At 44.3% G+C, this 24,222-nt stretch overlaps 1 protein-coding gene across 1 annotated transcript in view; it reads right to left on the bottom strand.

The window, feature by feature from the left end:
• The window catches only part of PWWP2B (PWWP domain containing 2B), a 68,732-nt gene that overhangs the window by 25,988 nt on the left and 18,522 nt on the right, over positions 1 to 24,222 (bottom strand). Inside the window, exon 2 of the mRNA XM_075352260.1 lies at positions 13,624 to 15,292. Coding sequence (XP_075208375.1) covers positions 13,636 to 15,292 — 1,657 coding nt within the window. The 3' untranslated portion in view covers positions 13,624 to 13,635. The remainder of the gene's footprint in view (positions 1 to 13,623; positions 15,293 to 24,222) is intronic.

Here is a 24,222-nt window from a genome sequence, read left to right as displayed (position 1 = left end):
AAATGGGCTCCCCAACGCGGCCCTCCACACCGGAATAAATGGGCTCCCCAACGCGACCCTCCACACCGGAATAAATGGGCTCCCCAACGCGGCCCTCCACACCGAATAAATGGGCTCCCCAACGCGGCCCTCCACACCGGAATAAATGGGCTCCCCAACGCGGCCCTCCACACCGGAATAAATGGGCTCCCCAACGCGGCCCTCCACACCGGAATAAATGGGCTCCCCAACGCGGCCCTCCACACCGGAATAAATGGGCTCCCCAACGCGGCCCTCCACACCGGAATAAATGGGCTCCCCAACGCGGCCCTCCACACCGGAATAAATGGGCTCCCAACGCGGCCCTCCACACCGGAATAAATGGGCTCCCCAACGCGGCCCTCCACACCGGAATAAATGGGCTCCCCAACGCGGCCCTCCACACCGGAATAAATGGGCTCCCCAACGCGGCCCTCCACACCGGAATAAATGGGCTCCCCAACGCGGCCCTCCACACCGGAATAAATGGGCTCCCCAACGCGGCCCTCCACACCGGAATAAATGGGCTCCCCAACGCGGCCCTCCACACCGGAATAAATGGGCTCCCCAACGCGGCCCTCCACACCGGAATAAATGGGCTCCCCAACGCGGCCCTCCACACCGGAATAAATGGGCCCCACGCGGCCCTCCACACCGGAATAAATGGGCCCCACGCGGCCCTCCACACCGGAATAAATGGGCCCCACGCGGCCCTCCACACCGGAATAATGGAGGCCTGGCATCGTGGGCCAAATAAAAAGTAGGGCTGAGACATCTGATCAAGGCAGACGCTGCTCCCAGACCAGCCAGAGGCCTCCAACTGCAGCTTCAACTGGATCGGCGGGCATCCTGGAAGGAGAGTATGCCCTAGTTTATTATTTTTAATCAATGCATGCTTAGAGAAAAAAAAAAAATATATATAATAATTTACTATTGGAAAAAAACCCTTTTAAGTGTGTATACCAAACAATTTAAAAATGTTAATTTATTGGAATAATCACAAGGAAATTCGATTCTCAGCAGCTCCATCTGTATTTGCTAAACATACAGAAAATGTTAACGAAGCCTTTTTAGGCATAAATGCCAGGAATCAGATGCCAGGACGGATTTTTATGCTTCTAAACAATAAGAATGAATACCTGAAAAACATGGGAGGGGGTGCGCACTGCGCGTCTATGTAAACATGTTTGTTGCACATTGCAATTACTGTAATTACACCAGGCAAAGTCCCATTCAAGTACAACAGCTAAAAAATACATAATGCAAGCAAAAAGGGCTGCACTCCAATAAGAACGTGAAATATTGCAATAGGTTGAGCATAAAAAAATGATTGGATCACATTTGAATTGAAAGGGTCTTGCTTTGAAAACTCTACAGACCCCAAAACCTAATAAATGGAGGGAAGGGGTTAAAAATAGCAGAATACATTATGCTCTTCTGCCCCAGGTCTTCTCCTGTCCTTACGTTGTCTTCACAGTACACTGGTCCAAAGCTGCGGTCTCTTCTGCCACTAAGGGTACTTTCACACTTGCGTTGTTTGGCAGCCGTCGCAATCCACCGCTTTGGGAAACAGCGCAATCCGTTAACAGATGTGTGCTGTTTCCGATTGACTTGTATTGAAGACGCATTGCGACGGATGGTCCTGCGTCGCATCTGCTGGCGGAAAGAACGCAGTATGTAGCGTTTTTCTGCGTTTTACAGAGCATCAAAAAAAAAAAAAAAAAAAACGCAATGTGCTGATTTCCATCGGCGTCCGTCGTTTTTATAATGGAAGCCTATGGTGGCGGAATCCGTCATTTGACGGATCCGTCTTCACACAACTGCACATGCTCAATTGAGTAAATTGCTGAAAAAAAAAAAAAAAAAAAAGCTACAATGGATTCCGTTGCTTTGCAGAATCCGTCGCATCAGTTGTGCCACTATATGCAACGCATCCGTTACAACCGTCACACAACGCAATGCGATGGATGCCGCAAAACGCAAGTGTGAAACAAGCATAAGGCCTTGTGTGCATGCTGCTTTTTTGGCGCAGTTTTGAGTGCAGTTTGTGGTCCTAAACTGGATGTATGACCTTCACCAGCAAAGTCTATGAGAAATCTGAAAGGCTGTGTACACATTGCTTCTTTTTTGCACGCTTTTTTGATGCATTTTGTCGGGCAGAGGGTGCATTGTTTGCTAGAGAAACAAAACTGCAGTGTACACACATACCCGAAGACAACTGAATGACCCCATGTGGTCATGTGAGGGGGAGATGGAGGAAGACGTATGTGATTGACATCATTGACCTTCATCGCCCCTCCCATGTGACATGTCATTGGCGTGAATGATGTGGGCCACCTCCCACATGACTACGTGAGGCCAATCACACTAATAACCAAAGATAGATGAGCGTTTTAACCCTTTGGGGGGGGCGCTCTTATAAAAAGGCAGCATAAATGTCAACCAGCTAGACCCCATTTTGCTCAATTTGACAAACCAAAACCCCAAAACTTTGAATTCAACAAAATCCCAATTTTTGGGGAATATAGCACAGCCGTTTGCACATCTCTAATAATAAAGTTTATGTTTATAGCGCCAACATATTCCGCAGCACTTTACAATCAGGTGGGGGCTACTGACAAAAACAAAATAGCAGATAGTTCAGCAGCTACAGTAAGAATGAGGGCCCTTCTCGCAACTTACAACCTATGGGCAAAGAGGGGGACACGAAAGGTAAAGTGTGCTTGTAATATCTAGTCCGGCCATTGTTATGGTAAATTATTGATTTCATATAAAGTTGAAGGATCCGGTCATTAGACAGTGACCTTTTAGGTGCACTTACGTGTTACTGGTTGCATTGCGGATGTGAAAACAGAAATAGGAGGGAGAAGGTTATGAATATCATTTAGAAAGCGGGACAGGGGAGGGTTAGGTTAGTAAGCTATGATAAGCTTGTCTGAAGAGATGTGTTTTTAAATGTGTGGCACCCCAGTGGTTCTGGTAGCCACAGTAGTGTTGTTCTCATCACTGGGGGCAATGCCATGCTTGAAAGCAGCGGGGAAATCTCTGCAGGTACACTAACATGCAACACCACTTCCTCTTCCGGACCAGTAGGGGGAGCGCATAACCTGTGTTGAAGGGAGCCTCTCTGGACATACTGACCTGGAGGAGGATTTAGGGAGCAACAGGAAGTGAGACTGTCAAGGGAGAAATTTGGGTGAGACTGCTAATGGAGTCTCAGTTCAGGGCAAATCCAAAAGACGGGTTCAAATTAGCTATCTGCGCAGATTAAATAACTCAGAAGCAATGACCACAGATAACGTGTTCACTCTTTTGAGCCAGTATATATAACTGTCCCGTGTATTAAAAAGATTTGTGATTATACCATGCAACAATCAACTTTGACCTTGAAGCAAGAACAGGGATCGATCATCTCACATATTACAGCTGTAAGAAAATCATAATTATAAAATTCTCTCAGTATCTTCTGGCCTGATTATCTAGTTAGCACACTCTTTCTTGTGTGAGATCACTGATAAGCATAAATACCTTCTCTGTTCATTGTTCATTCTGGCTTCATTTTCTTTGGTTAACTCCTACATCAACATACAGCTTAATATCATATTATCTGTGCAATTAATATCATTAATCTGTGCGATTGTCATACAGACAAACATATAATTATGCAACTACATCTATATTTTGATTATTTACATACACAGAAAATCTTATTACATTTGAACAATCAACCTATAGCCCAGGCTACCTTCACAAGACCTCAGAACAGTAATACAGAGCAACGAGAACGGTCGCGGTTTGAGAGCTGCTACCCAGATTTCCAAGACCAAGCGCATAAAGCGGGATGCCGGCATCCCAGGCTAGTGGGTACTAACAGTCCAGTAGTAACGCCAGAGGGCAGAAAAGTTCACCTCCTCTGGCTCATCTGAAATCCGGAGGTGAAGTGGAAAGAAAGAGCCAGGAGTCACTGCAACAGAGTGGGTCCCAGTACCGGGCTCATGCTACCGGTCAGACGGAGGACACAAACACACATAGAAGAGGGACGCTGTGCAGCTTCAGGCCACAGCAACCTACACCTGCGCACAAAAGGAGGCTTACAACTACCGGGCAGAGAGAAATCTCCCTGCTGCTTCCAGGCTGACCGGACTGCTAACTTCTGGACTACACCAGATACCAGTAAAAAGTAAAAAAGAAACTCCAGCCTGTATCATCCAGTGCTTGCCATCACCCTCAGCCCTGCACCCTTAACGTATTAGTCCATTCTACCATCATCATATCCCTGGGGCCTAGCTTCACCTGCGGAAGCAAGACCACTCTAGCTGCAGTGACATCTTCCCCCAGAGGACAGTGACAGCTGCGGCGGCTATTACCCGGCCCCCATACCGCAGGAGGTGTCACTATATCGACTTTCCTCACCGTCACCCCCATCATCTACCACCATCCTTTCCTACCATCCTCCTTTCTGCATGCCTCGGCGAAACGGAACCGGGCCAGGCTACCCAGTGACAACGCAGAGGATCTGCACCCCGATCCGGGAACGAATAGGTTAAAACACCTGCCCCGTGGGGGCACTACAAATGCATGCTTAAAAACTTGGGGGCTGGATATTAGTCGCATTTTTTGGGGTAGTGCATTCCAGAAAACCCTATACATTAGTAATACTTGTGTTACACAGTGACCACATCACCTTCTGTAGCTCAGGTAATATGTACCCGGAGCATGGCTTGCTGTGCTGCTCAGAACAATATTTTACAACGTCTAAAGTTAAAAGGGGTTGTCCACTGCTGCGGCATAATATTTATCACCTCTCCTTAGGGAGGGGTTCCTGTACAAAACCATTATAAATCTCAAGGCGAGTAGAGAAAAACAGGCTAAAAAAATAAAAGGATGAAAAGAAAGAGTAAGTGCAGCATAGATGCTGTGCTGATATATGAGCTAATGAAGATAGCAGTATACTGGTTACAAACATGATTTCCAGCCTGAATTACTGGGAGGGACACTCTTTCAAGAAAATCAATCTTTTTTTTTTTTTCTCTTTACAGATTACAGTCTCACGCGACCATACGGAAAGGTGTCCTACTATAGTCACATTTGCTAACCAAACTCCCATCTTCAAGTTAATGGAGAAAGGAGGGGGAACAAACAAACAAACGGAAACATTTTGTACAGACTTTGAAGTTTTGTGAAGTGCAGGAACGCTGGTCACTCATGAGCCTCCCTATTCAATATAAAATGCTATATGGTATGTTAAGACTTTAAAAAAAAAAAACTAAAAAAAAAAATGAAAAAAACCAAAACAAAACGCCATAAACTGTATATGGTATATGTATCAAATGCTGTTGTGAAGCATGCAATGGCTCTCATGTATTCCCTGCCAGGAGACGCCTACATGGGAGAGACCGCAGTGCAAGAATGGAATTCTGCACACTGAACAATAGTCTATAATTACTTTTTGGAAATTTTCTGAAATTTGCAGTGCTAGAGCCAACATGGACCAAGGTGGTAGTTTAGTATTTTAGTCAAGGTAATTAGCAGGCTAAAGAGACTTATAAACATGTTATTAACTTTGGACACAGCCCCCACCCTGTCAGCAGATAAAGGGCGGCAGGCGTTGCCCAGGGCAAATTTACATTACCACAAAATCTTAAAAAAAAATAAATAAAATTATATATTATATTAATATATATAGATATATTATGTTATATTATATGTATATATACCACACATACACACTACATAGAAAAAGACAAGAAATAGACAAGCAAATAATGTTTAACGGAGAAATAATTTTCAAAAGTCTACATATTTTCATTATAGAGTGAGCACCACGCACGCACAGGCATCCCCACACGTACACATTATAGCGGCTATAAATGAGGTCATTAATGGCTGTTGGAGGAATGCCGCACTGCATTGAATCCACTTGGGCAAGATATCAAGATTCGCTGCTGAAAGCTCCATATGGAATTACCTACCAATGACAGCCCCAGCTGTGCTCCAGGACAGAAGCCTCCGGAGGCGCTGCAGGCCATGGGAGCACATTTAGGTCATGCAGGTTACTCCATCATAGCAAGATCAACATGTGGCCAGGAGAACAGCTCCTGGGACACTTTCATGTTCCCTTAATAAGAGGTCCTCTTCATAGTGTTGCCTATGTGGTCTCCATTAGAGATGAAACTGTTCCATCGAGGCTCTGTTAGCTGGCATGATTATATTATATTATTATTATTATTATTATTAATAATAATAAGTTAATAAAAAAAAAAAAAAAAGAAAAAAAAAAGGGGAAAGCAGGCAAGTTATACTTACCGGTCTCCACTGCTTCCGGGTCCGCTCATACTACTTCTGGGGCATGTTATTATCCTTCATGCATATGTACAGCTTCCCTCACCCACCAGCAGTTGCCACATCTCTGATTGGTTGTAGCCAGACGCGCCCCCCACCCCTGTGTGACAACGGCCCCAAAAGTAGCATTAGACCCACACCGGAGACTCGGTAAGTATAATGTGCTTGCTCCGATCCCCCTATCCCTTCTACCACCATTTCAAAGCGCCGGATTCTGGTCCCCATAGACTTATATGGAGACTAGCGTACAGCCAAGTATCCGGCATAAATCCTGAGCCCGAATTGGGTTGGTTTTTTTTTTGTTTTTTTTTTTTTATAAAAAAAGCTGTTGGACTGCCAATCCCAGGCATCTGTGAGTCTGCCCATCACTAACTGAGGCAGCCTACATAGTCTAAACATGCTACCATGTCCCTCAGTATCTCCAAACGTGTCTCCAATAAAGAACTTACCGTATTTTTCGCTTTATAAGACGCACCCCCAAATTTGGTGAAGGAAAAGAGAATTTTTTTTTTTTTTAATGTTAAATGGGGTCCATCTTATAATGCCAGTGTCCCTCTAACAAAATTATATAGGGTATATGTCCCTCATAGCCCCCTATCCTAAAATTAGCCCCCTTAATCTGGATATGGCCCCCTTATATTGAATATAGCCCCCTTGTGATGGCCACACGTTCCCCTGTGTGCTGCCTATGGCCCCCTAAGGATTGCATACATTCCCCCTGTGCTGCCTTTGGCCCCCCTATGGATTGCATACATTCCCTGTGCTGCCTATGGCCCCCCTATGGATTGCACACGTTCCCCTGTGTCAGATATCGCCCCCCATAGTGCTGCCCATGGCCCCTATATAGATCGCACAAGTCCCCCTGTGTTAGATATCGCCCCCCATAGTGCTGCCCATGGCCCCTATAGATCGCACAAGTCCCCCCTGTGTCAGATATCGCCCCCATAGTGCTGCCCATGGCCCCTATAGATCGCACAAGTCCCCCTGTGTCAGATATGGCCCCTAGGCTGCTGCCCATAGTAAAATAAAACCCTCTTTCCTTACCTCCTCCAGCGCTGAGCTCCCTCCGTGCTTCTGTTCTTCCACTTCCTGGTTCTCAGTGCGGTCATGTGATCGGCACAGCAGGCTGAGCTCTCTGCCTGCCTGATCACAGTGGAAGCAGGGACACAGGGAGAAACGCTGGAGGGGGTAAGTAAAGCTTTTTTATTTTAGAATGAGCAGCAGCCTGGGGGCCAAATCTAACACAGGGGGGGCATGTGCCATCACAGGGGGGGTGCAGGCTGCTCATATAATATGCACCGCTGCCCCAGCCCCTCACTGCGTGCGATTTCAGCACCACCGGAGATGGACAGCGGCTGTGCATATTATATGAGCTGGAGCAGGAGATCAAACGCTGCCTCCGTATATATATATATATATATATATATATATATATATATATATATATATATATATATATATATATTACAACCCCCCCTATATTCGGCTTATAAGACGCACCCCCTACTTTCCTAAGGCCTCAGTACCACTTGCGCATAGCCTTCGATGCGAGAGCATCAGAAGTGATATATGCTAATGGCCCTCTGCTGCGTCAGCCGATTGTCATGCGACTGTGATGCAATCTTGTGATTGCGTCACAGCTGCGGAGAAGAGGGAGGGAGGACTTTCTCCCCATCTCCTCTGCTGCCTGTCTCTGTGTACATCGCTCTGCAGTCGGACGACATGTGAGTGTAGTGCGATGTTTCACACGCACCCATAAACTTGTATGGGTGCGTGTGAGCAGAGACTCTTTGCCATACGCAGCATGCTGCAATTCTTTTCTCATGCCAAGATAGCGTGAGAAATCAATCGCAGATGGACACTGCCCCATAGTTTTGCACTACAGTGAGAGCAATCCAATGTTTATCACATTGCACTCGTCTGTGCAAAACGCAAGTGGAACCGAGGCCTAAGGCAGAAATCTGAGTCAGACTCTGATTCTTAGTCAAATCAACATAGGGCGTTTCTGACTTATGAAAGCCCTGTGTGAACGTATGCGGGTACATCAACAGTGAATCAAATTTTCAGTCGGAAAAATATGCAGAGGAGTACAGTAGCAGCAAATTGGTGGAGTCTTACAGCAGATCTGTCGTGAGATTTCACAATACAAGCTGCACGTATTATATTGTTCTCTTCTACCTGTAAAGAATAGGGTTTTTTCCTCCAGTTCTTCCAAGAGCCATAACCTATTTTTCTGGTCACATGAAGGCTTGTTCTTTTTTTTTTGCGGGACGAGTTTTATACTTTTGAACAGGGCTGTGGAGTCGGTAAGCCAAACCTTCGACTCCGACTCCGACTCCTCAAATTCTCTTGCACCGACTCCGGCTCCGGCTCCGACTCCGGCTCCTACATATATTGCTTAGTTAGGTGAAAAATTTATTGTAGTACATGAATATGTGTATGTGAACATCAGACATTTAATAATTTTTATGATACGATAATCAAGATATTTGGATAGAAACATAAAATACTATTTATTGGAATACAACTTTAGAACACAAAAAACTGTAATAAATTGTAAATATGTAATACACTATGTAATATACAGTAGATTACATATATATCTTGTGTGTGTATATACAGCTGTGTGTATATATATATATAATATATATATATACTATATATAAATATATATATATATATATATACTATATATATTACATATTTACAATTTATTAGTTTTTTGTGTTCTAAAGTTGTATTCCAATAAATATTTTATGTTCTATCCAAATATCTTGATTATTGTATCATAAAAACAATTAAATGGTCTGATGTTCACATTGTACTTACAATAAATTTTTCACTTAAATATAAGCATTATACTAAATGTTATTATTTAGTAAAATATTCAGCACATTCTGCATTGCACTCCTGTCCCCAATTTATTATATATTTTAGGAGTCGGAGTCGGTGCATTTTATACCGACTCCGACTCCACCAAAATGAGCTCCGACTCCGACTCCACGACTCCGACTCCGACTCCACAGCCCTGCTTTTGAATAACACATTCATTTTTATCAGGTGATACACTAGAAAGCAGGAAAAAAAATTCCAAGTGTGTTGAAATGACAAAAAAAAGGTTTTGGATTTTTTTTAATTTTTTTTTTTTGTTGTTTAAAATTTAAAAAAAGGGAACCTGTCGTGCAATATGTACCCAAACCACAAGCAGTTCTAGGTGCATATTGCTAATCCCTGCATTTAGTAGCATAAAGAGATCTTTAGATTAAGTATTTCTCAAGACCCCTTTATGATATGCTAATGAGTGAAGGGACTAGTCACAAGGGCGTTGGTTCCTGCGCTCATTCCGCCCTCTTATGTTACTACACACAGAGACGTCCTTACATGCTTTTTCAATGCAGGCTTCACCAGCGGTCCTGCGCGTACCTGTGTCCGCTGTTACCATTGAACTAAAGTTCCGACACTTCCGGTCATGCGCAGTAGACCTCTCTGAAGCTGGGACGCGTACACCTGTCTGCAAGCTGCGCATGATAGGGAGTGCTGTGACTTCAGATCAGTGGTGACAGCGGACACAGATACGTACATCACGGCTGGTGACGTATAATTGAGTAGCATGTTAGTACGTCCCCTGTGGGCGTGCTAACATGCTAAGAGGACAGAATGAGTGCAGGAACTAACGCCCTTGTGCTCATTAGCATATCATAAAGGATCTAAAGATCGCCATCTATGATACCAGATACAGGGGACAGTTAGGCAGGGATTAGTAATATACACCCAGAACTGCTCGTGGTTCTCGGTGCATATTGGACCCGACAGGTTCCCTTTAACTCGTTCACTATATGGTAAAGCTGACCTGGCAATATGATTCTCCAGGTGAGTATGATCAAGCAGGTATTAAATATACATAGTTTATTTTACTTTTTCTAATTTAAAGTGGTGGTAATTTTTTTTTTTGCTTGTGTCGTGATTTTCCGAGACCTGTAACGCTTCAGTTTCAGAACCTGGAGCTGTGTTAAGGATTTTTTTCTTGTGTCCTGAGCTGACTGTTTTAATTATACCCGTTTTTGGTGTAGATATGAGGTTTTGATCACCTCTTATTTCAATGTTGCAGCAACAAAAAAAAAAACAAAAAAAAAAACGAATTCTGCGGTTTTGGTTTTTTTTTTTCTCGTTATACTGTCTGATTGGCATAATTTTATATTTTGATAGATCGTAATTTTACTAATTCAGCGGTACTAAATGTGTCCTTTTTAATTGTTTTATTGTTAATGTGGGAAAAGGAGGGGGGGGGGGGGGATTTGAACTTTTTTTTTTTTTTTTTAACCTTTTACTGTATTTACTAGTCCCCTTAGGGGACCAGAGGCTGCTATGTACAGTGAAGGCTGGCTTTCATTGGAATGTTGAAAGACACGCGAGGTCTTTATCAGAGGCCCGGCAGTCATGGATGGCAACCCATCAGCGTGCCGCGATCATGTAATGAGCATGCTGGAATAACACACTCCCACCGGTGTGCATTAAGTGCCATTATCAGAGATTGACAGTGGCATTCAACAAGTTAACAGCAGCTCCACCCATGGCTGTTAAAGGCACATGATGGCTGATTACATAAGCAATAATCTGCTGGGAAAGATGTGGGCTCTGTATGCGAGCCTGCATCAAAGTCAGGGACATGACCTTTGATGTAACTGAGCGTCAAAGGTCGTCAGTTTTCCAACGAACAAAGTGATTAAGAAAAATGTCCCTGTGCCAAGATAATCTTCTTTATGTGTCCCTGCTGTGTGCTGTGTAATGGATGTGGTCTGACTGTACAGGAAAATGGTCTGATCCTACCACAGCGCCTGGATCAGGGAGGAAGTAAAAAAGACCGCACGGCGCGGGCAGGCGACAAGACCGCACGGCGCGGGCAGGCGACAAGACCGCACGGCGCGGGCAGGCGACAAGACAGCACGGCGCGGGCAGGCGACAAGACAGCACGGCGCGGGCAGGCGACAAGACAGCACGGCGCGGGCAGGCGACAAGACAGCACAGCGCGGGCAGGCGACAAGACAGCACAGCAGCGGGCAGGCGACAAGACAGCACAGCGCGGGCAGGCGACAAGACAGCACAGCGCGGGCAGGCGACAAGACAGCACAGCGCGGGCAGGCGACAAGACAGCACAGCGCGGGCCAGGCGCAGTCCAAGACAGCACAGCGCGGGCAGGCGACAAGACAGCACAGCGCGGGCTTGCAAATTATTCTTTAAGGCAAAAACAGGCAGGGAAATGTTTTACTTCACAAAAAGAATCAGCTATGACCCCGTGCTGTCCTGCCTATATTCGCTCTTTTCCATCCTCCCTGGCTGTCACGCTAAGTACAGAGAAATACCCCAGCACATGGCAAAAGGGGAGAGAAGAGAGAGCCTGTGTTTTAGGTAAGGGGGAGATGGTGACCACTGATCAAGCCAATTGCTCGGCCCTGGGATCCCTCACCGCTCTATTTAAGTTCCGCACCTATGCTCCGAGCTGGATACCTGGCCCTAGGCTGACCAGGATCTGGGTCCTTGGTAGGGAGCGGATGAGTGCTTAGTCAACCCCACGAAACTCTAAAGAAGACACAGGTATAACAACCAGGGAAGGAAACCACAACTTGTCTCCAGACACCTCAGGAAGAGGAACTTCAAACAAAAATCAGGTTACACCAGACGAATGCGAACTGACTGCTTGCACTGAAGACTTATTAAAGGGAACCCGTCACCAGTTTTTTGCCCAATAAGCTGCGGCAACCACCAGTATGCTCTTATATACAGCATTCTAACATGCTGTATATAATAGCCCAGGCCGCTGTGTACAACATAAAAACACTTTGGATGTGGCTCAGATGGGCGTCTTCAGTCTCTGGTGCTGGCGCCGCCTCTTTCGGCCATCTTTGTCGCCGCCTCTGTCCTTCTTGAAGCCGCGGTGCATGACGCGTCGGACGTATACAATACAATACAATACATACTCGCTGGCATTCAGGTCCAGAGCAGGCACACTTTTGATCTGCCCTGAGCAGGGCAGATCAAAGTATTGTAGTGCGCATACGCGGGACCAGTGAGTGTGTATGACGTAGACGGGTCATGCACACAGGCTTCAGAAGAACAAAAATGGCCGAAAGTGGCGGCAGCGGCACCTGAGGACGAAGACGCCCATCTAAGCGACCGGTTTAGGTGAGTATTATAAAAGTGCTTATGTTGTACACAGTGGCCTGGGCTCTTATATACAGCATGTTAGAATGCTGTATATAAGAGCCCACTGGTGGTGGCCACGGCTTATAGGGTAAAAAACTGGTGACAGGTTCCTTTTAAGAGTCTCCAGCACGGAGTATGGAAAAATGATGATACATATAAACACCAAGGCAGTGCTGATGAAAAGCAGCTGAAAGGGTGAGGAACTCTGCAGGGTCCTAAAGGGGAGTGGATGAAAGCAGAGGAGATACATAAAATACCAAAAACATCAAGCAGAAAAAAAAAAAAAAAAAAAAAAAAGGGTCGGTGAGCAGTTTGCACAGTCAACTGCTGCAACCTATTGCCGGACACTACATGACTGTCACCCATGCCACTGGCCCAGGAGATGTGGTATGATCAGATATGGCCATTACACAGCACACAGGAGGGGCATGTATAAAACATTATTTCAGCACAGGAGAACATTTTTTTTTTTTAAATAATTTATGGAACATATTTGTATCCCAAGATCTAGTGATTAAAATTAACTTTGTTAGTGAGAAAACCTCTTTAACCATATCTTGTACTGACTTTTTCCACTCATTCACATATGCGACATAAATATGACAAGTAGTGAACCCTAGAAAACATGACCTTTTGAGAAGAAAATAAATATAAAAAAAAAAAAAATAAAATTTGCTGAGCAGCCACAAGTGCGACATTTTCATAGACCTTCCCTGGTTATAAGCTATTTTAGTTGCACAGCGGTCCCACGAGTGCCCCTCACTCTGCACTGCTGTGTCAGTAAGGCTCATGTTTATGTCAAATACTTGACATTCTACCATGCTCCTGAAAATTCTGCTTACAAATTTGCAATTTTTTTTTTTTTTTTTTTTTTATAAAGTAAGTACCTAAAATAAAATGTTACAAATGTCCTAAATATAGTCATCTGTAAGGAAAGCTTTGATTTCCTGCAGCACCAAAAATAAAAAGATGCATGCAGACAACAGATTACAGAATTAAGCAAGTGACATCTTTTTAGAATTTGGCCGTCTGTTTAGATTTCCATAAGGTGTCTTTACTTACTTGCCAAGGAAGTTACGTTTCACACTGCAGCAAAAGTTCCCTAATTTCTGGAGTCAGGTGACTGGTAGCCTTGGCAGCTTCTGTAATAGCTTTTCGGTAGACCCCTTTTTTCTTCCGGTTGAACCTCAGTTTGAAAAATTCAGAGAAAGAAGAAAGTTTGGAAACAGATAAACTAGAGGTTGTTGGAGAACCAAACCATGAGACGGTAGCCTCTTGCCAAGACGGATCACCATTTTCTTTTTGGTTCACATTAATACTTAGAATTCGTGCAGGCCACCATGGAAAGCCATGAACTTTCCCCCACACTATATCTCCCACTGAAATAGTCTTTCCTTCTACAGTGATACAATTGGATACGCTTTTAGAATGTAGTCTAACCGTAAGCGGTGGCACAGTTTTCTGTTCATCTTTAGACGACGAAACCGAAATATCATCACCGGGCAGAATATCACAAAAATTCATCTGGTTTAACTCCAAGCAAGAAGGTTTTGACTCATCCAAACTGTCGTTACTGCACAATGACACGCTAGAAGAATCCGCTTTCCTTTTGCGAAAACTGCCAAGTAGATTTAAGTTAGCTCCTTCTTGGTTTAGTGGGAACCCTTTAAAATCCTCATCTTCTCCCGAGCTTCCCAAGGAGACATCATGATAACTTCGTTCTGCAGTGTCGTCCATATAAAAAGCAGAAGAATCAGTCTCAGATTCTCGGCTACTTTGAAGGACGTTTATCTCATCAATTAGCTCAGATTTATAGATTGAAACACTCTGTCCATCACTAATCCTTTGGGGCTTTAGTCTGATTTTGGGTGGGGGAACATCTACATTGGAATGCAAAGGCTTAGTCAGCTTTAACTTTGGAATGGAAGCCACCTGACTATTCGTTGATCTGTCCATCAAGCGTTTAGGAGTTTGACAACAGTCTACATCTTTTGTCATCTCAAGGTCCCCGCTTCCATTTTCTTGAGCTTTATTTGGACAGAAAGGCTCGACGGAGCCATGTACACGGGAAGGAATCTTTACTACTTCCCCTTTACCTTGTGGTGTACTGTAAGAGATCTTAATGACTGGACTCCTATGCACCAAGTCTTTAGTGGGACTCTTATGTACCAAGTCTCTAGAGGCACTGATTTCCTCCCTCCTCTCCTTTCCAGTCTTCTTCTCGTCGGGATCTGACTCAACCTTGTGGCGTTCTTTATCCTCATTATGAAGCCTCCTACTACTTCTAGAGTTTTGCTTATCTTTAGGAGCCTCCTCTGAATTTAACGTGTTTTTGCATTTCTCGCAAAGGACCTGCCTAGGCCGTAGCCTTATCGTACTCATTATGAGCCGACCAGGGTCTCTGTTTCTTGACATTCGCCGTTTTGTCCTTTTAATATTGCAAGGTGGAGGCTGAGGAACCCACTGATTGTATGAGTGCCTCAACCATAAAGGAGGGGGGAAAGGAGCACCTTCAAAGTACGGAGGATAAGGTGGCGCAGTCCCAGGAGGTGGAAGGAGTGGCGGAACTTGATCAGTGTTACTTGTTACAGGGAGACCAGTGTCTTGATTCGGGGTTTCGGATACAGGATGTATAAAATTGGCATCCCCAAGAATACTGTTACAGGAACTATTGCACGGTGGGTCGTCATTTTTTGAAGCAGAAGCTGGTGGCACACAGAACAATCCAGACCTAGTGGGACAAACAAAAGAACAGTGTGATCTGTTGAGCCAGACAAATACTAATTTTTGTATTATTTTACATACTGTAATATAGGCTTGATGAAAATAGCATATCAATGTGGTATTTTGAAGGGAACGAGCTGCATGAAGCTGATGCGTCGAAAATACCAGAGCTTGGTTTAAATTGATATTTTCTGTGATTCCCCTCCCCCCCCATTTAGGCTATGTGCGCACGTTGCGTACAGTCACTGCAGAAATTTCTGCAGCGATCTGAAGAGCACACGTGCGCTTCAAATCGCTGCAGAAAATGTCCGTAGTGAAAAAAAAAAAAAAAAAAAGCCGATTCCATGCGCTCTGCCTGCAGCTCCTGCCATAGACAGAGCAGGAGCTGCCGGCAAAGCGCACGGAAGTAGTGACATGTCACTTCTTAGAACGCGCGTTTCGGGCAGCAGCCGAAGCGCTGCGCTCTAAGGCTATGTGCGCACGTTGCGTAAATACATGCAGTTACGCTGCGCTTTGTAGCGCAGCGTAACTGCATGCGTCCTGCGTCCCCTGCACAGTCTATGGAGATTGTGCAGAGGCCGTGCGCATGTGGCGTCTTAGAGCGCAGCGCTTCGGCTGTTGCCCGAAGCGCTGCGTTCTAGAAGTGACATGTCACTTCTTCCGTGCGCTTTGCCGGCAGCTCCTGCTCTGTCTATGGCAGGAGCTGCAGGCAGAGCGCATGGAATCGGCTTTTTTTTTTTTTTCTCTACGGACATTTTCTGCAGCGATTTGAAGCGCACATGTGCTCTTCAGATCGCTGCAGAAAATTCTGCAGTGACTGTACGCAGCGTGCGCACATAGCCTAAGACGCCACGTGCGCACGGCTCCTGCATAATCTTCATAGATTATGCAGGGGATGCAGGACGCATGCAGCTACGCTGCGCTACAAAGCGCAGCGTAACTGCATGTAATTACGCAACGTGTGCAGATAGCCTTACAGCACATAAGCCATGCAAACAATGTGACCTGATCAAACCATGGGAGCCCTTATCCTTACTTTACATGCATACTAAAGAAATAGCAGTGGAATTACAAGCTACTCCCGTCGCTTTTTTTTTTTTTTCTGAATATGCCGACTTCATTAAGTTAATTTTTTTCAGATGTAACAATATAATAATAAAAATATAATAAAAATAATATGATAATAGTAAAAATAATATAACATATATATATATATATATATATATATATATATACATACACACACATATACATACATACATATATATATACACACATATATACACATATATTACACACATACACACACATATATATATATATATATATATATATATATATATATATATATATATATATATATATATATATATATATATATATATATAAATAATATAATTAAGCCCTATTCATATGTTTCTGCCAGAGCCGATTTTTGTTTGTTCATGTTACTCTGCCCCTTTTTTTCAGGAGCCATAACTTTTTTTTTTTTTCCCCATCGATATAGTTGTCTTTTTTATAACTACAAGTAGCAGTTTGCTAGTTCACCACAGGGCTGTGGAGTCGGAGTCGGAGTCGTGGAGTCGGAGTCTGAGTCGGAGCTCATTTTGGTGGAGTCGGAGTCGGAGTCGGTATAAAATGCACCGACTCCGACTCCTAAAATATATAATAAATTGGGGACAGGAGTGCAATGCAGAATGTGCTGAATATTTTACTAAATAATAACATTTAGTATAATGCTTATATTTAAGTGAAAAATGTATTGTAGTACAATGTGAACATCAGACATTTAATTGTTTTTATGATACAATAATCAATATATTTGGATAGAACATAAAATATTTATTGGAATACAACTTTAGAACACAAAAAACTGTAATAAATTGTAAATATGTAATACACTATGTAATATACAGTAGATTACATATATATCTTGTGTGTGTATATACACTGTATATACATATATATATATATACAGTGTATATACACACACAAGATATATATGTAATCTACTGTATATTACATAGTGTATTACATATTTACAATTTATTACAGTTTTTTGTGTTCTAAAGTTGTATTCCAATAAATATATTTTATGTTCTATCCAAATATCTTGATTATTGTATCATAAAAATTATTAAATGTCTGATGTTCACATACACATATTCATGTACTACAATAAATTTTTCACCTAACTATAAGCAATATATGTAGGAGTCGGAGCCGGAGTCGGAGTCGGAGCCGGAGTCGGAGTCGGTGCAAGAGAATTTGAGGAGTCGGAGTCGGAGTCGGAGTCGAAGGTTTGGCTTACCGACTCCACAGCCCTGGTTCACCATTCATTTTAACATTCAATAAATATACAAATATCCATAACTCAAAAAAGTAGGTATTAGGAAAATTCCACCCTACAAAGCACACCCTGAAAACCAGAAAAAAAAAAAAACAAACAACAGGAGGACAAGACGGAGTAAAGTGCAAAAATGATTTTAATTTATAATTAAGACTGGCACAAAAAGAAGTCAGCAACACAATCCCAGGGCATGTGCAACCATATGAAGGTTCAATGCAAATAGTTGTTATAGTAAGGTATAATCACATACTACACGCGACCAGAGCACAAAAGCAGTTGCTTCCAAAATACATAGAATACAGATTATTGACATGAGAAATAATTATAATCATGATCATATAAACAGAGTACATGGTAGCACGTTGCTTGAAGTAAGAAGTGCAATGTGGAAAACACAAGGTTAAAACCATAGGTATATTGCAGTGCCCTAGCAGTGTCTTCAAAAAGCTGCAGGAGTATGGGTGAAAAAAATCTGCAGATATATGAAGTACATACATACTGCACATAGCCCCCATTACACCAAGGATTAGAGTATATCGGTATCAAGAAAATGCAAAAATCAGACATAGCCCGAGGGGACAGAAGCAAGAGGGTGCCTGTTACGGTTGCTGTGGCTCTGGAGACTATGTCCGGATTTCTTGCTACTGCACATGTGCAAGCGCTGGAGACTAAGTCCTATCTTGGAGCCATTGCACATGTGCGGGTGACATCATCGCTGACACGAGGTCACATGTCTCTGACACCTTGTAAGCTGATTGGCCACTGGTCATGTGCTTGTGACGCTTTGCTCGGTGATAGGCCAGCGTGACGTCATTGCTGTTATTCTGGCAGCGGATTGGCTCTGGTGTCCTCCATCTTGGATGAGGCACAGAGTCTATACAATACCCTGACGCACGCCGCCCAGTCCTCTTGGTTCATGCATGAGGGTAGACGCCCTGTGCGCGTTCCTCTAGGCATCTCTCTGTCTATGTTAGGTGAGCGCTACCGGCAGGGTAGCGTTCTTATACCTTACAGCTTCGGCTGCGGTCCGTATCCTTACCTCTTAGTGGAGCGGACATAGGCAGGTGCCTGAGGCTGGGCCTTGTGATTCTACTCGTAGGTGGACGTTGCCGCTAGGGTAACGTTCCTTATACTGCGTCTGGCAGTTGTTCGTGTCCTCGCACACTAGGGGACCGAACAGAGGTAGGAGCTTTGTGCGGCTTACGCTGCTGTCAGTCTCCTGGCACCACTAGAGGAATGGACCTAGGTAGGTGCCATTTCACACTCACTGCTTTTGTCTCTGTGATCTTTAACAGAGACCATTCCACACACCCTCCAAGTAAGGGAGGAATTGCTTTATTTTCTAATTATATTCCTCTGTGAGTTTAACAGAGGTATTGCACTCTGCACTTGTGCTATTTTTTTTTACAGTGACACACTTATATACCCCTTATCCTCTGCCATAGTCTGCAGCAGAGTCTTTGCACGGTGGACCCTGACTGTCTGACATTCCTTTAGGTTTTATTATCAGACATCCCCCCGTAACAGTGCCCTGATTACCTAGACCCCAACGTACGTTTCATGATCTACTCACAATAAGATAATTTCATTCGGGGGGGGGGGGGGTAGATGGAACACTGCATTCACACCAGGTTTTTAAACCGCCCCTCTCATTCCGGCGTCATTGTCAGCGCAGATGCGCCAATCGGAGCCCGGAGCCCCTAGCTATCAACACCCAAATTGCAGGAAAACAGGTATTAAAAAAAAAAATTCCAACTGCAGGAAAATTACAAACACAATTCTGCTATGTTCTTTTGTGTGAAAATCTGTAGCTTTTCTTTGCGCCATCATGGGGTAGAAATGATGTTTCAGTCGCTATATATTTCAATGCTGGATAGGAGAGGAGGGGTTAATGCCGCGCTGCTGCCCAAGTAATAGACTGTTGATTTTAAATCATTTCCTCTTTATTTTACAGGTCTACGCATTTGAGGTCAAAAGCCTCCAGCAGGACAAAGGAAAAAAACAATGCATCTGGCATCTATGCGTTTGAGGCTTTAGACCTCCAAAACGCGTAGATCTGTAAAATGAAGAATTGATTAAAATCAACAGTATTACTTCTGAAACAGTGTGGCATTAACCCCGTCTCTCAGCATTGAAGGTTAACCCTTGTGGGGCTGCGGCATTATCTCAGGCTTGCATAGGGGTTGTGACTTACACAACCTCTCTAGGTGAGTGTCATTCCTTGTACATCTCCCCCGAATATCTGGTAAGACCCTATTGTGCGCTTTTTCCTCAGCCTTTTATTTAGTCGCTTTGCATTGATCATTTGAGTGGGAGGTGTCGTGATCGATCTCCTCCTTTCTCTGGCTCTATGAAGACAGAGCCCACAATCAAAATAAGAGGATAGGGTGGAGATACAGGGATAATAAGCAATTAGGAAGGTGCAGTGAAATAATTGACCCCACCATGATGCACCAAACATCTGGACTTAGTTTGAACAGTCACTCTGTGCTGACAGAGTCCCTTTAAGGGGCTATATAGCAGGGGTCAGAGCTAGCTCTGGTCGCTGCAGTTAGTGAAAAGTGCTGGCTGTATAATACAGCTGCACCTGCCATGTTTAGAGTGAGCTTAAAAAGGAACTGTAAGCACAGAATGAATGTTCAAACCCAGTACAGGTGCATCATGGTGCGGCCAAACAATAAGGGGAATCTTCCCTCCTATAGTCCCTCTCAGCTCCACCTCCCTCTTTGATTGACAGCTCTGGCTTCATAGAGCCAGAGAAGGGCAGAGATAGATTGAATGCAAGCAAGCAGGAGGGAAGGTGCACTTTGGGCCAGTCATCATGCACAGATTGCCTGTGCTTGGTTTGTACAGTCATGCTATGATAAAAGTCCCTTTAACTTTTAAAGGGAAGCAGTCACCTGTAAAAACGCTATTATCCTGCAGAGATTGGGTTAATCTGCAGGTTAATAGCATTTGAATCCTGCCCAGCATCTGCATGTCGAACCCCGCTGCAAGGAGGAAAAACTTTAATCCTCCGGCAGCGTTCGGGATCAGTCACAGAAATGGTGCTAGCGCAGGTTCAGTCACCACTCTAACTCTAAAGGCCACTTTACACGCTGCGATATCGGTATCGATATCGCTAGCGTGGGTACCCGCCCCCATCGGTTGTGCGACACGGGCAAATCGCTGCCCGTGGCGCACAATATCGCCCGGACCAGTCACACTACTTACCTGCTCTGCGACGTCGCTGTGACCAGCGAACCGCCTCCTTTCTAAGGGGGCGGTACGTGCGGCGTCACAGCAACGTCACTAAGCGGCCGCCCAATCAAAGCAGAGGGGCGGAGATAAGCGGAACGTAACATCCCGCCCACCTCCTTCCTTCCGCATTGCGGGCGGCGGCAGGTAAGATGAGGTTCCTCGTTCCTGCGGCGTCACACGGAGCGATGTGTGCTGCCGCAGGAGCAACGAACTACATCGTACACGCTGCAGCAGCGATATTTGAGAAGGGACCCCCATGTCACCGATGAGCGATTTTGCGACGATTCAAAAATCGCTCATAGGTGTCACACACAACGACATCGCTAACGCGGCCGGATGTGAGTCACAAAAATCCGTGACCCCCAACGACATCGCATTAGCGATGTCGTAGCGTGTAAAGCGGCCTTTAGGCCATGTGCGCATGTTGCGTTTTTTTCATGAGTTTCCGCAGCATTTTGAACTGCAGCGTTTTAATGCTAAATTGCATGCGTTTTGATTTCCAGGCAGAGTCTATGGAAATTAGGGCTTTCTTGTGCGCACAATGCTTTTAAAAACGCAGCGTTTTAGGTTAGTTGAGTGCAGATAGCAAAAATGAAAACTCATAGGCTTTGCTGTGGGAGCAAAGTCAGTGTGGAGCACAAAAACGCAGCCGAAAAAAGGAGCAAAAACGAAGTGCGCACATAGCCTTAGGCTATGTGCGCACATGTGCGCTCTGCACCGCACCTAAAAGGTGCGCTTCAGAGCGCAGCTGAAAAGCTCCGTTCTGAAACGCATGGTGCCGGCAGAGAACGTGCGCTCTGCATGCTGCCTCTCCCTATAGGCAGCATGCAAACCGCCTCTCCCTATAGACAGCATGCAAACCGCACGGAAGAAGTGACATGTCACTTCTTAGAACGCAGCGATTCGGGCAGCAGCCGAATCGCTGCGTGCTAATATGCCACGTGCGCACGGCTTCTGCACAATCTCCATAGACTGTGCAGGGGACGCAGGACGCATGCAGTTACGCTGCGGTGCAGAACGCAGCGTAACTGCATGCAATACACACACGTGCGCACATAGCCTTAAGCTTCCTCCACACACCCATATGTCCTATGTTTGGAAGGAGATAATTTCAGGCATTTTTTGTAATATTCTCTTTATGGAGGGTTGTTTGTTTTTTTTTCTTTTTGCATTTAACAATTTCTGTACCTACACAGTACGCAAAGAATACTGCACACAAAAAAACAAAAACAAAAAAAAACACAATACAATACTCTTTGTATATAGAGTATTCTATATTTCTCTAACATCTGGCATCTGAACGGTACAAAACCCCGCTGCCAATATAGATCCCAATGAAACGCGGTGTGTGAATCCCGCTGTATATTCAAATTGTCTCTCCAGTAAAGGAGACAAACTCTAGCACAGCGCCACCTATTGGAAGTAGCGATCCTAAAAGTCACAAGTGGATTTTTAACAATCCTTTGCAATATGACTCAGGATATATAAGCCAGATCAGAATCCCAATTTGCAGACACGGTGTTTCGGGGGTGCCTGCCCCTCGTCAGTGCAAAGTATGGGGTGTCTGATCTGGCTCATGAGAAAGCTATGTGTGGACCACGGGGGGAGACTATTCTCCTTAAGGAGACTTTGGCTATGTGCCCACGCTGCGGATTTTGCCGCGGATTTACCGCGGATTTTCCGAAAATCTGCAGCAGCGGCACTTCCAAGCCATTTCAATGGCATTTTGGAAATGCTGTGTCCATGCTGCGGATTTGCCGCGGATTTTGATCCGGAAAAATCTGCAGCATGTCAATTATTGTTGCAGATTTTGGTGCGGATTTTGGGTATAGAATGGGGGGGAAAAAAAAAAAAAAAATCCGCATCAAAATCTGCGGCAAATTCGCGGTAAATCCGCGGCAAAAAAAAGGTGCGGATTTGCCGCGAAAGTCACGGATTTTCATGCAGAAAAATCCGCAGGTACATTCTACCGTGGACACAGCCTTTGCTGTATATTCTGTAATGTCCGGCACTGGAGGTAATTGAGCAAACACAGAGGACAGGGGATCATTTGCAGGCAGCCTGCCACCCCTCCCCCACGTCACCGTGCAAGGCTTACATTCATTAAAGCTGATTATACCCAAGGCCTTGCCAGCTGCTTTTTTTTTTTTTTTTTTTTTTTTTTTTTATCTTCCTCTGTCCTGATCACCTCTATATCAATTCACCACCAGCCCAAACTTTTATGCCCAGAATCTAATTGACAAGAGAATTTGAGAAAAAAAAAAAAAAAGGTAGCCTAAACAGAGGTTGGCATTGAAAACCTAAACTAAAGCCATCATACATCCGCCTTCAGCGATTCCTCCATTGTCTGGCCGGCTCCTCATACCCTACATGGCAATGTATTACACACATATCCGAAGTATTATAAATCTGGGAGAAATAAGCATTTATCTGTGCTTCCTTATATAGCACAATGCCAGGGGAAGGATAAACTTTCCAAAAAAAAATGACTGCAAAATCAGATGCACCTTTTTTTTTTTCCCCTCCTTTCTTAACCTAACCACACGTGACCCACAGTCGGAGAATGAAGCACATATTCAATTACCTTAAAGGGCTCAATATCGTTAATAAGAATGTTGGAAAATCTTATTATTCTAATTTCCTTTTTCCATTTTATTAGAAGATGGAAGTTTATTGATCGCCCAAAGGAAAGTGAATGGCAGCAGGCGCGAGCATCAAGAACGTATTATCTGCGTATTTATGGCACCCGATGCCCACATCACTGCCTCTTAGGCCCCTTTCAAACATCAGGTTGTTTTTTTACATTAGCCGCAATCCGTCGAATTTTGGAAAAAACGGATCCGGCGACTAATGCCGCTGGATCCGTATTTTTCTATATTTATATATTTTCTCATTGACTTGTATTAGCGACGGATGGCGTCAGGTTTCATCAGTCGTTCGATGGATCCGTCAAATTGTTTGTCCGTCGGATGGAGACGACGTCCACAGTAACGTTTGTGTATGTCGAAAAAACGGATCCGTCAACGTCCGTCGTTTGGTAGAATGGAAGCCTATGGGCGCAGGATCCGTCGTCATTGTCAAATGAAGGAATCCGGCCGCAGATCTGTTTTTTTAACTGAGCATGCTCAGATGGGGTGTAAAAACACTGTTGGGCTGAAAAATACTGATGCGACGGATTCATTTTTTTTTTATTTTTTTTTTTTTTTTACATTTCTGTCGCATCAGTTTTTCCACAATCTGAGAAAACGGATCCCTTGAGAAAACGGATTGTGACTGATGGCAAAAAAAAAAACTGGTGTGAAAGGGGCCTTAGGGTGTACAGGCATTATTGAGGGTGCTGTGCACAA

Source organism: Anomaloglossus baeobatrachus, chromosome 5, assembly GCF_048569485.1.
Source record: "Anomaloglossus baeobatrachus isolate aAnoBae1 chromosome 5, aAnoBae1.hap1, whole genome shotgun sequence".
NCBI classification, from domain to species: Eukaryota; Metazoa; Chordata; class Amphibia; order Anura; family Aromobatidae; genus Anomaloglossus; species Anomaloglossus baeobatrachus.
This window is presented reverse-complemented; position numbering and strand designations above follow the sequence as displayed.